The sequence below is a fragment of the Mustelus asterias genome, chromosome 29 (genome assembly GCF_964213995.1).
Source record: "Mustelus asterias chromosome 29, sMusAst1.hap1.1, whole genome shotgun sequence".
In the NCBI taxonomy this organism is placed as follows: Eukaryota; Metazoa; Chordata; class Chondrichthyes; order Carcharhiniformes; family Triakidae; genus Mustelus; species Mustelus asterias.
In genome coordinates this window covers 16,776,149-16,792,936 of record NC_135829.1, presented here as the reverse complement: position 1 = coordinate 16,792,936, position 16,788 = coordinate 16,776,149, and the positions used below count along the sequence as shown (strand labels likewise).

At 46.5% G+C, this 16,788-nt stretch overlaps 1 protein-coding gene across 8 annotated transcripts in view; it reads left to right on the top strand.

Annotated features, from left to right (window-relative positions):
* The window catches only part of dapk2b (death-associated protein kinase 2b), a 144,978-nt gene that overhangs the window by 119,952 nt on the left and 8,238 nt on the right, over nucleotides 1–16,788 (top strand). For 2 of the 8 annotated variants that reach the window (XM_078200131.1, XM_078200130.1), the window contains exons 9-10: nucleotides 1,929–1,974; nucleotides 3,454–11,121. In XM_078200131.1, coding sequence (XP_078056257.1) covers nucleotides 1,929–1,974; nucleotides 3,454–4,098 — 691 coding nt within the window. In that variant the 3' untranslated portion in view covers nucleotides 4,099–11,121. Of the gene's footprint in view, nucleotides 1–1,928; nucleotides 1,975–3,453; nucleotides 11,122–16,788 lie in introns of those variants that run through there. The other 6 variants (XR_013495688.1, XR_013495687.1, XR_013495686.1 and 3 more) reach the window with 6 other exon arrangements.

Below are 16,788 nucleotides of genomic sequence, written 5' to 3'. Positions count from 1 at the left end.
GTTTTATTGCTATTCTAAGGGACAGCAATAATTGTGTGGATAATTTCAGGAATTAAATATTTATTATTAATGCAGAAGTTGTCCAGTACAGCATCTTTGAACATGTTACCAAAAGGTTACCCAGATATGAAGGGCAACTGTGTAGACGCTCTCCAAGGTATCGGGAGCTGGGACTAGCCTGAAATACAGAAGCTGTTTCTAAATTTAAAAACAAGTTAGGGAACTTGTGAAGGATCCCAAAATGTAACCATTACTGCCATATAGTGATCTAAACTCTCTTAAACCCTGAGGAGCCATAAATATCCCACCCACCAGCTCCTGTGGGATATTGGAAATATCCTCTCTGTATGTGACTGCCAAACCTCCTCCTAATGACAGAACCATACCCAAATCCAACTCTTATTTTTATACAGTAAACTCACTTTAAATGAACCAGAAAATTACAAACCGGTGAGTCTCACGTCAGCGGTAGGGAAACTATTGGGGAAAATTCCGAAGGAGAGAACTAATCTCCGTTTGGAAAGGCTTTGGTTGATTAGGGATAGTCAGCATGGCAGAGGAGGTCATGCCTAACAGAATTTTTGACAGAATTTTTCAAAAACGTGATCGTGTGTGGATGAGGGAAGTTCATTTTGATGTAGATTATATGGATTTTAGCAAAGCCTTTGACAAGGTCCCACATGGGAGACTGACTGAGAAAGTTAAAGCATATGGAATTTAGGGAAACTTGGTGAGATGGATCAGAAACTGGCTTAGAAATAGGACACAGAGTGTGGTGGTAGAAGGCTGTTTGAGTGACTGAAGGCCCGTATCCAGCGGTGTGCCACAAGCACCAGTACTGGGACCCTTATTGTTTGTTAAATACATAAATGATATAGATGATAATGTGGGGGGAATGTTAAGCAAGTTTGCAGATGATACCAAGATTGGTAGGGTGGTTAATACTGAAGAAGATGGTCATAGATTACAGGAAGATATAGGTGGGTTGGTCTGATGGGCAGAGCAGTGATAGATGGTAAGTGCAAGGTGATGCACATTGGAAGAAGAAAGAAGACGAGGGAATATTTAATGAATGGCAGGACACTGGGAAGCTCAGAGGAACAAATGGATCTTGGGGTACTTATATTCACAGATCCCTGAAGTCAGCAGACCACGTGAATGGAATAGTTAAGAAGGCATATTAGGCACTGGCTCTTATCAGTCATAGCATTGAGTAAAAGAGCAAGGAGGTAATGTTGGAGTTGCACAGAGCATTGGTGAGGCCACAGCTGGAGTACTGTGTGCCGTTCTGGTCACCTCACTTAGGAAGGATGTGACTGCACTAGAGTGGGTACGGAGGAGATTCACCAGGATGTTGCCTGGGATGGAGCATTTGAGCTATAAGGAGAGACTGGATAGGCTTGGATTGTTTTCTCTAGAGCAGAGAAGGCTGAGGGGGGGACATGATTGAGGTGAATAAGATTATGTGGGGTATGGACAGGGTGAGTAGGGAGCAGCTGTTTCCCTTGGTCGAGGGGTCAATCACAAGGGGGCAGAGTTTTAGAGTGAGGGGCAGGAGATTCAGAGGGGATTTGAGAAAAGAAAATCACTCGGAGGGTGGTGGGAATCTGGAATGCGCTGCCTGGGAAGGTAGTGGAGGTCGGAAACCACACAATCATTAAAACGTACTTAGATGAGCACTTGAAATATCATAACACTCAAAGATATGGGACAAGTGCTGGAAAATTGGATTAGTGTTACTTTAGTGGTAGTTATTGTCAGTGCAGACTCGATGGGCCTTTCCTGCACTGTATGACTCTACGATCATGACTCTATATAGGGGCGTGTTTAATTTTATTTTATTTCAGTGATTTTTTTATCGAGCCTGACTTAAGAAACAAATAGAATTTTGAGTTTGTCCACTGCTAACGCTGTTTCATTTTATTTAGGAAAAGGCTAAACATAAAAGATGCCCTTTCACATCCATGGATAATGGTAAGTCTTAACATTCGAGTAGCACTGAATTGTGTATGTTGCTGCAAGGTGTGTGACTTTGTTATGTGGCCAGCCTGCATATTAACCTGCATGTATTGAAGCAGTTGGAGTGCTCTCCATCAGCGTAGTGTCAAATATTAGTCCCCCTGTGATGCTTCTCACATTTGACATTGTTTTGGCTTTGGTTTTCCTTGCACTGTTATTAACTGGCCTTTTATCTAATGTGTGTTTTATGAGTTTCTTTGGGACGGGGGAACTGTTTTGAAGCTGTGGCGTAGAAATCCCAAGCTGGTAACGGCAGCGTAGTTGCATTGTAATACAGAGAGAGCATTCGGGTAAACTGTTTATTTCCAGCGCTGACATGTGTCGGTCTTATGTGTCGGCTAATTTAAGCTGTTGTCCGTGATTTGCAAGTCAACTATAGGATCCCAACAGTGTAGAAGGAGGCCATTCGGCCCATCACATCTGTACCACCTCTTCGAAAAAACATCTTATCCAGGCCCAACACCCCTCCCCCACTCTATACCTGTATTTATCATGGCCAATCCCCCTAAACTGCACATCTTTGGAAACTGAGGGGCAATTTAGCATGGCCAATCCACCTAACCTGCACATCTTTGGTCACCAAGGGACAATTTAGCATGACCAATCCACCCAACCTACACTTCTTTGGACACTAAGGGGCAATTTAGCATGGCCAATCCCCCTAACCTGCGCATCTTTGGAAACTGAGGGGCAATTTAGCATGGCCAATCCATCTAATCCGCACATCTTGGGACACTAAGGGGCAATTTAGCATGGCCAATCCACCTAACCTGCACGTTTTTGGATAGTAAGGGGCAATTTAGCATGGCCAATCCACCTAACCTGCACGTTTTTGGATAGTAAGGGGCAATTTAGCATGACCAATCCACCCAACTACACTTCTTTGGACACTAAGGGGCAATTTAGCATGACCAATCCACCCAACCTACACTTCTTTGGATACTAAGGGGCAATTTAGCATGACCATTCTACCCAACCCACACTTCTTTGGACACTAAGGGGCAATTTAGTATGGCCAATCCATCTAAACTGCACATCTTTGAACTGTGGGAGGAAACCCACGCAGACACGGGGAGAAAGCACAGACTTCACACAGACGGTGACCCAAGGTAGAAATTGAATCTGTGTACTTGGCGGTGCGAGGCAGCAGTGCTAACCAGCGTGCTGCCCACAGGAATTCCAATTTACATCTGCATCAAATATTAAACTAACACCATCATTTTGCATGTACTGGAGGGTAGTGAGTGCTGTTTGGAATGTTATCCTGTGTGTCCTATTGCGTAATCTTTTTTGAATGGAGTGTCTCTAACTGCACTGGTTACAGAGTGCTGCAACTAGACGTGAGCCACATTGCCTTGGGCCTGATTTGTGCTGCATCGTGTGCATCCGATCTCCCCTCAATGATCTGAAACTCTCCTGTCTGATCCACCAAAGCCTCATCAACAGGAGGAAGAGCAGAAAGCCAAGGAGAGCAAGAAGCTGCCACGCAGGCAGCTGAAGACCAAGCGTCTGAAAGAATACACCATTAAATCTCACTCCAGCATGCCGCCCAATAACACCTACGTCAACTTCGAACGGTTTGCCAAAGTGGTGGAGGACCTCTCCGCGATGGAGACCACCTTCAGCGGCCTCACCTCCACCCACGACTCCCTTCAAGGAGACATCGACGCCTTGATTTCGATCTACAACGAGAAGGAGTCCTGGTACAAGGAGGAGAATGAGAGCATCCGGCACGACCTTTCCCAGATCCGGTACGAGTATCGCAAGGCCGAATCCAAGAAGAAACAACTCCAAGAAGAGATCAAAGGCGTGAATAACATGCTGAGCACGGTCGACGCGAAATACACGGAGCTGAAATCTCAGTTCGAGTCGCTGAGTCAAGAGATCGCTGCCGAACTCAAGTGGGTCCAGGAAGTAATTAGCTCTTTTCAGACTGAGCACAGCAGCGAAGGACAGACCGAGGGAGACTTCACTTCCATCTTCAACAAAGACCTGAACGAAACTCTGAAGGACCTGCTGAGTAGCACGTGCAACGGAGAACTTATCACCAGCCTGAGTGTATCGGAGCCAAGTCGCTAAGGTTAACTCGGGGGGGTCTGATGACACCAGGTTGATGATGTACACTCTTGCATTTTTGCTCAGAGAAAGACTGGGACAAATCTATTTGTATTTCACTTTATTTAAACTCTGAAGAGGGGGGAAATAAGAATCAAGTAATTCGCAGCCAAATGTTGGTAACGAGTTATCTGTAAAACAAGCTGGCAAGAAACAACACGTTCAGTGACTTTATTTTCCGCCTCCGTTTTTGTCAAGTTGAGTGACAACGTTTAAACAAAAGGGAATTAACTGACAGAGATGATGTAAGGGTAAATTCAGTGCATCCACACACCCAGCCAGGCCGTTCTACTCCGGCATTGCCATTATAGTCTTCCCCTTAACTCTTCATCCTGGCTCCCATCGGGAATGCTGAATTTATCAAATAATTAAAAAGTAGTGTACGAATTTAACGTTGCCCAATCTTGTAATTCTGCACATATATTTCTGGGGGTTTTTTTTTGTGCTGTTTATATTGAAGAATTGGGTCTGAATGGTGTGTGCAGTCAGGAAGAATGAGTATTAAAGTTTATTTATAAGTCACAAATAAGGCTTACATTAACACTGCAATGAAGTTACTGTGAAATTCCCCTAGTCGCCACACCCCGGCGCCTGTTCGGGTCAATGCACCCTAACCAGCACGTCTTTCAGACTGTGGGAGGAAACCGGAGGAAACCCACGCAGACACGGGGAGAACGTGCAGACTCCACACAGTCACCCAAGCTGGGAATCGAACCCAGATCCCTGGCAATGTGAGGCAGCAGTGCTAACCACTGTGCTACCGTGCCGCCCCTATATTGTCCATTGTCCATTGTTCATTAATGAGATCCCTGTCCCTGGGTGACTGGTAACAGATAGTTCAGGGTATTGGTTATGTGCAGGGTGAAGATGAGATGCCGCCTCTTGTGGATTTGGGGTTGCAAAACCAAATTGGAGCAACTGGTTGGGTCGCTGATCAAGCATCGAAGTGCGACTTGGGATCAACCTCGTGGATGGTCTGATTGTGAAAGTGAGAGGAATTTCCTTGTTCGCTCAGTAAAAATGCAGAGTTTCCGCTGGAACAGAAGCAGCATCGCGAGCCTCACACAGGTGCTTTTTAAAACAGGGAATTATCCATTATAAACCTGGGGGAGATGGGGGGGGAGGGAGCTACATTCAGCAGAGGTCAAATTGACTTCAGTTGAATGAAATCTCCCTGTGCCTCCAGGCCACAGAAGGCCTGTGGGCAATTGGACAGCTACCTGATGTTTCCTAGGTTTTGAGATCCAGATGTTGCCAGGACCAGACTGAATTACATTCCCAACTCCTTCATTTTTGATACAATCTTGGGAACAATGTTGGGAAATTACTGTGAATTATGCTACGGCCTAAACATCGGGGTTGTCCTTGCGCAGCACGGTGGCACAGTGGTTAGCACTGCTGCCTCACAGCTCCAGGGACCTCGGTTCGAATCCCGGCTTGGGTGACTGTCTGTGTGGAGTTTGCACGTTCTCCCCGTGTCTGCGTGGGTTTCCTCCGGGTGCTCCGGTTTCCTCCCGCAGTCCAAAGATGTGCGGGTTAGGTTGATTGGCCATGCTAAAAATTGCCCCTTAGAGTCCTGAGATGCGTAGGTTAGAGGGATTGGTGGGTAAATATGTAGGGATATGGGGGTAGGGCCTGGGTTGGATTGTGTTCAGTGCAGACTCGATGGGCCGAATGGCCTCCTTCTGCACTGTAGGGTTTCTATGATAGGAGCAGGAGTAGGCCATTCTGCCCGTCATGTCTGCTCTGCCATTTAACTGGATCATGGCAGGGGGAGGGAGTGGATTTTCCAGTCCTATCAACGGTGACCCTCCTGTTGTGGCGTTCCCTGGCGCCGGAGGGTAAGAACAACAGAAGCAGGAGGTGGCAAAATACGCTGTGGAGGTGTGGGGTGGTGGGGGTGGTCTGGGGCAGAGAATCCCACCCAGGGCTGATTATCTAACTCAACACCATCTCCGCGTGTTGTCCCCGGGAACCTGGAGATCTTTAATGTTTGGAAATGTATCGGTCTCTGTCTTGAACTTACTTCAATGACGGAACCTCCATAGTCTCTGGAGCAGAGAATTCCAAAGGTTCAGCACCCTCTGAGGGAAAAAATTCCTCCTCATCTCCGTTCTAAATGGCCCTGGGCAGGAATCGAAACCACCTTGTGAGATCATACAAACATAGGAATTAAGGGCAGGAGAAGGCCCCTCGAGCCTGCTCCGCCATTCAATAGGACCATGGCTGATTTGATTGTAACCTCAACCCCACATTCTTATTCGACTCCCTGCGACCTTTCACCCCCTCGCTTCTCAAGAAGCGACAAATATTCAAAGACTCCTTCATCCATCACCTTTTGAGGGAGGGAGTTCCAAAGACTCATGACCCTCAGAGAGAAAAAATTCTCCTCAACTCTTGGGTGACCTCTTGTTTACAAAAATTGACCCCCTAGTTTTAGATTCTCCCACAAGAGGAAGCATCCTTTCCACACCCATCTTGTTGAGACCCCTCTGGATCTTTTATGTTTCAATCAAATCGCCTGTTATTCAGGGCGGCACAGTGGTTAGCACTGCTGCCTCACAGCGCCAGGGACCCGGGTTCGATTCCCGGCTCGGGTCACTGTCTGTGTGGAGTCTGCACATTCTCCCCGTGTCTGCGTGGGTTTCCTCCGGGTGCTCCGGTTTCCTCCCACAAAGATGTATGGGTTAGGTGGATTGGCCATGCTAAATTGCCCCTTAATGTCAGGGGGATTAGCTAGGGTAAATGCGTAAGGGGCCTGGGTGGGATTGTAGTCGGTGCAGACTCGATGGGCCGAATGTCCTCCTTCTGCACTGTGGGATTCTATGATCTAAACTACAGCAGATACAAGCCAAGCCTGTCCAACCTTTCCTCCTAAGACAACCCGCCCATTCCTGGTATTAGTTTGGTAAACCTTCACTGAACTGCTTCCAACCCATTCAAATCCTTCCTTAAAGGTTGTCTTCTGTGCTTCCACTGGCATGTACTCCCGTTACGCTATGAATAGACTATTAATCTTTCATGATCTCTTCTGTGGCTCTATCAAGTCAATAGATTTAAAATTAAGGAGCCTCGGTGTGTAACAGAGATCTGAGATTAAAGAAGGCATGTGCCTGTATGGAGCTCCATTCACGACCTTAGCATTTCAGAGTGTTTGAGGGCCAGGGCAGTATGGCTACTCTTGTGATGTGAGTACATCGCATCAGCCGTTAGAAATTCTCCTGGAGAGCTACAAATTCCCGTTTGGTGTCCTGGCTTCCAAAAAGGGATTAGTATAGTTTCGGGAATTAATAGCTTCGTTCTTGTAGCACTTGGCGTTGGCCCATGTCTGAGTGGCACCAAGTTTACTGCCTCGCTTTCAGGGAGAAATGCGAGCGATAGTGTTCTGTAGTTCAGGGGACAGTAATCAGGACAATTCTTTGTTGTAGTTGGAATTGAGTTTAATGAGTGAAGGAACCAACATTCCACAGTAGCTTATGGGAGTTCATCAGGCAAGGTAGCTTTTGCAGAAATTCACATACACAAGCCAGTCACACCTGTCTACAGGTAATTGGATGTGGGTGTCACTGACTGGGTCAACATTTGTTGCCCATTCCCCAATGGGTCATTTCAGAGAAGAGGGCATTTAAGAGTCGGGTAAGGACATATCATAGAATGATATAGAAGGAGGCCAGTAGGCCCATCGCGCCTGCACCGACAACAATCCCACCCAGGCCTTATCCCCGTAAGCACACGTATTTACCCTGCTAATCCCCCTGACACTAAGGGGCAATTGAGCATGGCTATGAGGCAGCAATGCTAATGACGGTGCCACCATGCCGCTGTACCACTCTCAGAAGGAATCTACTTACCCATGTCCATTCTGCCCTGATGCAGCTTTCATGGAGGCCTTTTAAAAAAAAACATTTTCACAGTTTGTGGGCATCACTGGCTGGGCCAGAATTTGTTGCCCAACCCTAACTGCCCTTGAACTGAGTAGCTTGCTGGACAACAGAAGGGAGGGCAGTTGAGAGTCCAACCACATTGCTGTGGCTCTGGAGTCACATGGAGGCCAGACCAGAGAAGGACAGCAGATTTCCTTCCCTAAAGAGACATTAGTGAACCAGATGGGTTTTTACAACAGTCAATATAGTTTCATGGTCACCATTACTGAGGCTAGCTTTAGATTCCAGACTTTTATTAATAAATTGAATTTAAATTCAACCAGCTGCATTGGTGGGATTTGAATCCGTGTCCCCAGGGTACTAGCCTCAGACTTTGGGTTACCAGTCCAGTGACTACACCACTCTCCCGAAAGATTGAATGCTTCAAACATAGAATCTTAGAATCCCTACAATGCAGAAAGAAGCCATTCAGCCCATCGAGTCAGCACCTATTTTCTAACAGAGTAGCTTACCCAGGTCCTCTTCCCCTGCCCCATCCCCATAAACACAGTAAGAAGTCTCACAACACCAGGTTAAAGTCCAACAGGTTTATTTGGTAGCAAAGGCTACCATCCCCGTAACCCCACACATTTACCATGGCTAATCCATCTAACCTATACATCTTGGGACACTAAGGGGCAATTTAGCATGGCCAAACCACCTAACCCGCACATCTTTGGATGTGGGAGGAAACCGGAGCACCCGGAGGAAACCCACGCAAGCACGGGGAGAATGTGCAGACTCCACACACACAGTGACCTGAGGTCGGAATTGAACCCGGGTCCCTGGCGCTGTGAGGCAGCAGTGCTAACCACTGTGCCACCGTGCCACCCAACATTGCAACTCATCTCATTGCAATCATGTTCAGGTCCAAATGACATAATTGGACCCCAATATTTCAGTACTGATGAGGTTTTTAACTTGTGATGAATGGACCTCCCTGTTTCCAAGTATCCAGAGGACCGGTGGAGGCACGGATGGGGCTGGGGGTTAGATGGCAGGAGAAACCCATTGATTTCTGCTTGGTTAATGCCCGGCCAGGTGGACCGGGTGTAATTAGACCTTGGGCCTAAAACCGCAGGCTCCATCCAGGGCTGAGAAAATATAGTGAATGCCTTAAATATACTGAGAATGACTTTGTCTGGCAATCTCTTCAACTCTGCGTACAAGAAACTGCGCTTGAATGTTGCCAAAATAAAACCCATATATCAACCCACAGCTGGTCAGACAAATATTTCACCTTCCATATATGCTGGAGAAGAGATACTGGAATAGGGTTCCCATACTTTAACTGGCAGCCAGCTCTCTCAAAGGGCCATTATTGATGAGGTAATCCTGCTCCGCCTTCTACAAACCAAGGCTGCAAGCCTTTGACAACAAAGGCCTCGGCAAGTCAAAGCAAGTCCTAGTGTCGTCACCACATCCCTATCCTACAGTAAGACCTGGACTGTGTATCTGCTGCATCCTCCGGATTCAATGAGAGAACCGTCAATCAAACTTGAGTGTCCTTCTCGAAGCCAACTCACAATTCCAAAAGACGTGCTGGTTAGGGTGCATTGGTCGTGCTAAATTCTCCCTCAGTGTACCTGAACAGGCGCCGGAGTGTGGCCACAAGGGGATTTTCACAGTAACTTCATTGCAGTGTTAATGTAAGCCGACTTACGACACTAATAAATAAACTAAACAAGCATTCAGGCAAAATTCATGACAAGTAACTTCGATTGAGGGGATACTAAGTCCCATTGGGTGGCCGAAAAGCATCGTCCCACAAAGTCATGTTTTCTCAAATGCTCAGCATTCCAGCGCAGGGAGAAGAAAACACGTCAAAGACACGGTACAACTCTCCCTAAAACATGGCAACATTGACATCAATGACTGGGAGGAGCTCACAGCCAATTGTTCAAAATTGAGCAACTTGCCCATCGATCTGCACCACGCTTTGAATAACAGCATCTTCATGATGAGCGTGGAGCAGCGGCACAGAAGGAAAGGAGAGGCATATCCTGCCCTCCAGATCCCACCGGATCCATGTGGATCATGCATAGGCGGGGAATAGAGGGATACAGGCTGTTGACCTAGATAGGACAACGTGATCGGCGCAGGCTTGGTGGGCCGAAAGGCCTGTTCCTGTGCTGTATTGGTCTTTGTATGTCCTGCCCCATGTGCCCAAAGATTTGTGGGTCTTAAATTGGTCTGTTCAGTCGGAACGACTCTAGGCAAAAGAAACCCGGAACCCTGAGAAGACGTCACCTTTGAATCGGCGACAGATGAGAATTAGCCAGTGTGGAGATGGAGGCTCTCACTCCCTATTAAAGTCCAGAACAGAGACTAGTGTCCAGCTGCCTACAAGTTGGCATGTCGGTTTTCACATTGGTCTCTTCCTATGCTGTCAATTTATTCAGTCCAATGCTCCCCATTACCCTCCACCTATCTTAACTACATCTCCTCATTCCCTGGAGAAAATAGCCCCAGCCTTGTTCAGCCATTTCTGATCGTTTTCTGGACCTCTGGAATAGCCAGAACGCTGGAGTTTAGTTTTGGGCGCTAGCTAAATTCTTGGCTAATTTTGTTGGTAGATTTGAGTGCCAATCAGACATCAGAATGGATTCAATCTCTGGCAGCTATCAAAGAATGTCAGCATAAATTTAAATACATTTTGTGCCCTGGCAAATAAGCATTGTTTAAATCATCAACATGTCCCTGGGTAACTGTCAACTTGCTCATGAACAACAAACACCCCCTAACGTTGTGACCTTGAACTTGATTGATTAATTGTGTCTTGCGCCAAAGCCTTCAGTTCCAAAATCTGCTCAGGCTTTCCTCAATATCTTCAGCTCAGCTGAAATTGACCCCGAAATCCAACAGGGAAATTGCGCTGTTCGTGAAAATAAAATCCCCTTGTTCTAAAGTCTTGCTGAGTCTTAAAAAGTCGTTTCTAAAAAAAACTTTAACTCCTTGTGTGCTGACTATGTATTTTTTTCCTAAGTATTTATTATTTGTTGTCTTTTTTTTTCTGTTGCTGTGTTTGATCTCGTTTGTAAATAAATCCGATTGCTACTTTTAACCTGAATGCAATGGTGTGATTGCCGGAGCACCTTCTGGAGTCTAAAGACGATCCAAAATGGTGTGCGATGCAGCAGTTAAGGTATTGCACGGGATTTTAGTAACCAGAAGTGTCGCCCTGCTTGTGGAAGCTGCGATCTTACTAAATGCGTTGGACAGAAGTTCTGACCATAATGCTGAAATTGAGAAAAGTCGACATTTTAGTGTGACCCGAATCTTTCGCCCGTTGGCAGGTTCAGACGCAGGCATGAAGTGTGCTCCTGGTTGTGGTCAGACTGGAGCACAGTTACATGCTGACTGACCAATTAAAGGACGGCCATCGTGAGCCACGCACCGGGAAAGGCTCAGTGCTGCTGGGGAGAAGGGGAGGGTCAGGCTAAGGCTTCTAATGTACTCCCTCAGCACGCAAAGGTTGCATTCAATTGGCTCCTCAGTGAGCTAAACTGCCCGCTTGATTCCCGGTGAGTGTGCTTCCAACTTCCACATGCACCCACCGGCCAAACTATTATGCAATGGCGGCGGGACGGGCGCCTGACATTCTTTTGCGTGATTTCACGTCTTTCTTGGTTGGCCACAGACCCACGCGCACAATGTAAATTTCTGGCCAGTGTATTTATATAGAGGATATAATTATCCTCAATATAAATTATATAATTATATATTAAATATAAATTATATTTATATATAGTGGTTAGCACTGCTGCTTCGCAGCGCCAGGGACCCGGGTTCAATTCCCGGCTTGGGCCACTGTCTGTGCGGAGTTTGCACACTCTCCTCGTGTCTGCATGGGTTTCCTCCGAGTGCTCCGGTTTCCTTCCACAGTCCAAAAGACGTGCTGGTTAGGGTGCATTGGCCGTGCTAAATTCTCCCTCAGTGTAGCCGAACAGGCGCCGGGGATGTGGCAACTGGGGGATTTTCACAGTAACTTCATTGCAGTGTTAATGTAAGCCTACTTGTGACACTAATAAATAAACTTTAAACTTTAAAAAAAAAAGGAGAACATAGCATATTCCAATTTCTGGGTAGTGGAAGGGGAAAGGCTCGGTCACATATCTGGTTACTACACTGTCCTCTTGCCCCCGACATTTATGGTGTACAGCCAACCAACACTGTTGAGATGACTTGTTTGCTAGTTGCGGGTTTTCGAGTTGAGCTATCTCAAGCCAACTGCTGGGGGATGGGGGAATCATGGAGCAAAACTCCCCTCAGCTGAGTAATGACTTGATGTAACACAGCATGGGTAAGAAAAATAAAGGAACATTAATTCTGACACTAGGATCGCATGATAGAGACTCAGGAGGGAAAAAGCAGAAATATTCCTGCTTCTTGGACTGAACACAAAATCCCATCAAAATGACAGAAATGGAAAAGATAGAAGTAGGCCATTCGGCCCTTCAAGCCTGCTCCACCATTCATTTTGATCATGGTTGATCCTCCAATTCAGTAACCTGTTCCAACTTTTCCCAGTAAGAAGTTTAACAACACCAGGTTAAAGTCCAACAGGTTTATTTGGTAGCAAAAGCCACACAAGCTTTCGGAGCCTTAAGCCCCTTCTTCAGGTGAAGGGGCTTAAGGCTCCGAAAGCTTGTGTGGCTTTTGCTACCAAATAAACCTGTTGGACTTTAACCTGGTGTTGTTAAACTTCTTACTGTGTTTACCCCAGTCCAACGCCGGCATCTCCACATCATGACTACCAACTTTTCCCCCCCATATCCTTTGATCCCTTTAGCCCCAAGGGCAATATCTAACTCCTTGAAAACATACAATGTTTTGGCCTCAGCTACTTTCTGTGGTAGTGAATTCAACACTCTCCGAGTAAAGAAATTTCTCCTTATCTCAGTCCTAAATGGTTTGCCACATATCTTTAGACCATGACCCCTGGATCTGGACTGCCCTGCCATCGTGAGCAATCCTTCCTGCATCTACCCTGTCTAATCCTGTTGGAATTTTCTAAGTTTCTATGAGATCCCCTCTCATTCTTCTAAACTCCAGAGAATACAATCCTAACTGACTCAATCTCTCCTCGTACGTCAGTCTCGCCATTCCAGGAATCGGTCTGGTAAAACTTCGCTGTACTCCCTCTTTAGGAAGAACATCTTTCCTCAGGTAAGGAGACCAAAACTGCACACAATACTCCAAGTGTGGTGTCACCAAGGCCCTGTATAATTGCAAGACACCCTTACTCCTGTACTCAAATTCTTGCGCTACAAAGGCCAACATACCGTTTGCCTTCTTTACCTCCTGCTGCACCTGCATACCTACTTTCAGTGACTGGTGTACAAAGACATTCCCCTCTCTCAATCAGTTGCCATTCAGATAGTAATGTGCCTTCCTGTAGTGGCTATCGAAGTGGATAACCTCACACTTATCCACATTATACTGCATCTGCCATGCAGATGCCTACACACTCAGCTTGTCCAAATCACACGGAAGCATCTCTGCATCCTCCTCATAGCTCACCCTGCCACCCAACTTTGTGTCATCTGCAAATTTGGCGATTTTACATTTAGTTCCCTCATCTAAATCAATAATATAATAGCTGGGGGTTCTAGAATTGATCCTTGCGGTACCTCAATAGTCATTGCCTGCCATTTGGAAAAAGACCTATTCTTTGTTTCCTGTCTGCCAATCAGTTTTCTATCAAAGAACAAAGAACAATACAGCACAGGAACAGGCCCTTCGGCCCTCCAAGCCCGTGCCGCTCCCTGGTCCAAACTAGACCATTCTTTTTTATCCCTCCATTCCCACTCCGTTCATATGGCTATCTAGATAAGTCTTAAACGTTCCCAGTGTGTCCGCCTCCACCACCTTGCCTGGCAGCGCATTCCAGGCCCCCACCACCCTCTGTGTAAAATATGTCCTTCTGATATCTGTGTTAAACCTCCCCCCCTTCACCTTGAACCTATGACCCCTCGTGAACGTCACCACCGACCTGGGGAAAAGCTTCCCACCATTCACCCTATCTCTGCCTTTCATAATTTTATACACCTCTATTAAGTCTTCCCTCATCCTCCTTCTTTCCAGGGAGAACAAGCCCAGTTTACCCAATCTCTCCTCATAACTAAGCCCCTCTATACCAGGCAACATCCTGGTAAACCTCCTCTGTACTCTCTCCAAAGCCTCCACGTCCTTCTGGTAGTGTGGCGACCAGAACTGGACGCAGTATTCCAAATACGGCCGAACCAATGTTCTATACAACTGCAACATCAGACCCCAACTTTTATACTCTATGCCCCGTCCTATAAAGGCAAGCATGCCATATGGCCTTATTCACCACCTTCTCCACCTGTGACGTCACCTTCAAGGATCTGTGGACTTGCACATCCATCTCCATACACTATCCCTAATCCCATGCGTTTTAATTTTACACCTTGATCTCTTGTGTGAGACTTTATCGAAAGCCTCCTGAAGCCCCGTTGCCCTCGTCATATCGTTGCACGTACAGCGATTTCTAGCACCAAATTGATTGGAGCTGAAGGGTGGGGTGGGAGGAAAATCCAACTGCGCAGTTCTCACTGTGACAGGTCCCACTCCGGTTAATTCTGGGCAATGTCACACACCTTTATCAATTTATTTTTCAGCAAACAGGAACTTTGAAATGGGTTTGGCATGAATAAACTGCTGAGTTCACTAATGTCCTTACCCGGTCTGGCCTACATGTGACTCCAGAGCCACAGCAATGTGATTGACTCTCATCTGCCCTCTGAAATAGCCTAGCAAGCCACTCAGTTGTATCATCCTTTCAAGAAAGCAGCTCACCGTCACCTTCCCAAGAGTAACCAGGGATGGGCAATAAATGCTGGCCTAGCCATCAATGCCAATGAACCACAAATGAATAAAAAATAAATTGTGTTTGCGCAGAGCTGGGATTGAAGGGGGAACAGATGAGATGTTTGAGCGTTGTACAGCTGTCTGGAAACCATTTTGGAAGTTGCCCTGCTCACTGACGTGTCTGAGTGGACTGGTGGTTAGAATCATAGAATCCCTCCAGTGCAAAAGGAGGCCATTCGGCCCATCGAGTCTGCACCGACCACAATCCCATCCAGGCCCTGTCCCCATAACCCCATGCATTTACCCTAGCCGGTCCCCCAACACTAGGGTCAATTTGGCATGGCCAATCCACCTAACCCGCACACCTTTGGACTGTGGGAGGAAACCGGAGCACCCGGAGGAAACCCACACAGACACGGGAAGAATACGCAAACTCGACACAGACAGTGAGCCAAGCCGGGAATCGAACCCGGGTCCCTGGCGTGAGGCAGCAGTGTTAACTACTGTGCCACGGTGCCGCCCCAGGTCTTCCTCCAAGTCTTCACTCAAAATTGCTTCCTCTTCATTGTGATCCTCTTTCCTGGGCTCAACCGGACAGTCCATACATTGGGCCTGTCTGGCAATGCTTTCCTCCAGTTCTCCAGAGGCTCAGTCAAGAAGGCAGCTCACCACCACCTGCTCAAGGACACTGAGGCATGGGCTGGGGGGGACGGGAGGAAAAATCTTTTTATCCAGAAAAGAAGATTTGGAGAGGGAGTAGGTGTTTTTTGTTGAGGTTCACCCCAGAGCAGCTCCATGGCACAGGAACGGGTTGCCCCCAGGGACGCTCCCAGAGACAAGCACCAGCTGATGCTGGAGCACCATCAACTCAGTGAAAGACGCTCTTTGGTCTGCCCGAAACCTGTTGGTCTTCCCAGTGCAAAGAATTGTCCTCGACTGAACGTTGCAGACTGGCACATTCCAAAGTTGAAGACTACGTGCCGAGGGACGCTCTCAAGCTTGGGGCAGCCGCACCAAGGTGCAATGGTCACTGCGTAAGGCCTTTCAACCAACATGGACTGAGGGGTTAGTCACCGCGTAAAACCCCTCGGACTGTGTTTCAATTCTAACTGTGTATAACTTTATTGAAATACGGTAGAGTGCCAGTGTATATCATTCATAAAGACATTTATTCAGTAATGGAAATATTGAAATATATGGAATATTCTTATTACGGAACTGAAGCACCTCAGAGTACATTCTGATCTCTGGAGAAGATGTGAATATCATTGTACTTTACTGTTAGAACAATTTGAAATGGTTTGTGCTGTGTCTTTAGAGTTTATATGAATAAAGTATATCTTTGCAAAAAAAGAGTTGAGAGAGCAGTTAAAATACAAGGTTAGAATGGTAAAACAGTTTGCAATGTCTATCTTATACTCTAACATTTAGGGCAAGTGTGGGGTACATGCGAATTAAACAGCTAACTGTCCTCACACACACTACACTACATAGTAAATGGCAGGTGGTTGGTTCAACGTTCTGCCAGTAAAGAATGTCAGACCAATGGAATCGCAGGAAAGCTGGCACAAGGTTCACGGAAGGCACCAAATGCACAGATGGATTTTCGAACTATTCGTTAAGACTGAGCAGCTTGTCAATGTTACAGATTTGTTATGTTCTTGTTCATCGTTTGTGACTAAATTGTGACAGTTTGTGAAAACTCTCATTTCTAAATGCAAAACATACAACCGAAAAATCATTCAACGATTTCCAATTTGCTTTAATCCTAACAATTAGATCGTTATTTAAAAGATCCTTAGTCAAGTTTCTGTTCAGTAAAGTGAATAACTAGAAGAAAAACAGTGAGTAAATAGACTTTCACCGAATGGGCTCATCCATTGGCTGAATGGACAGA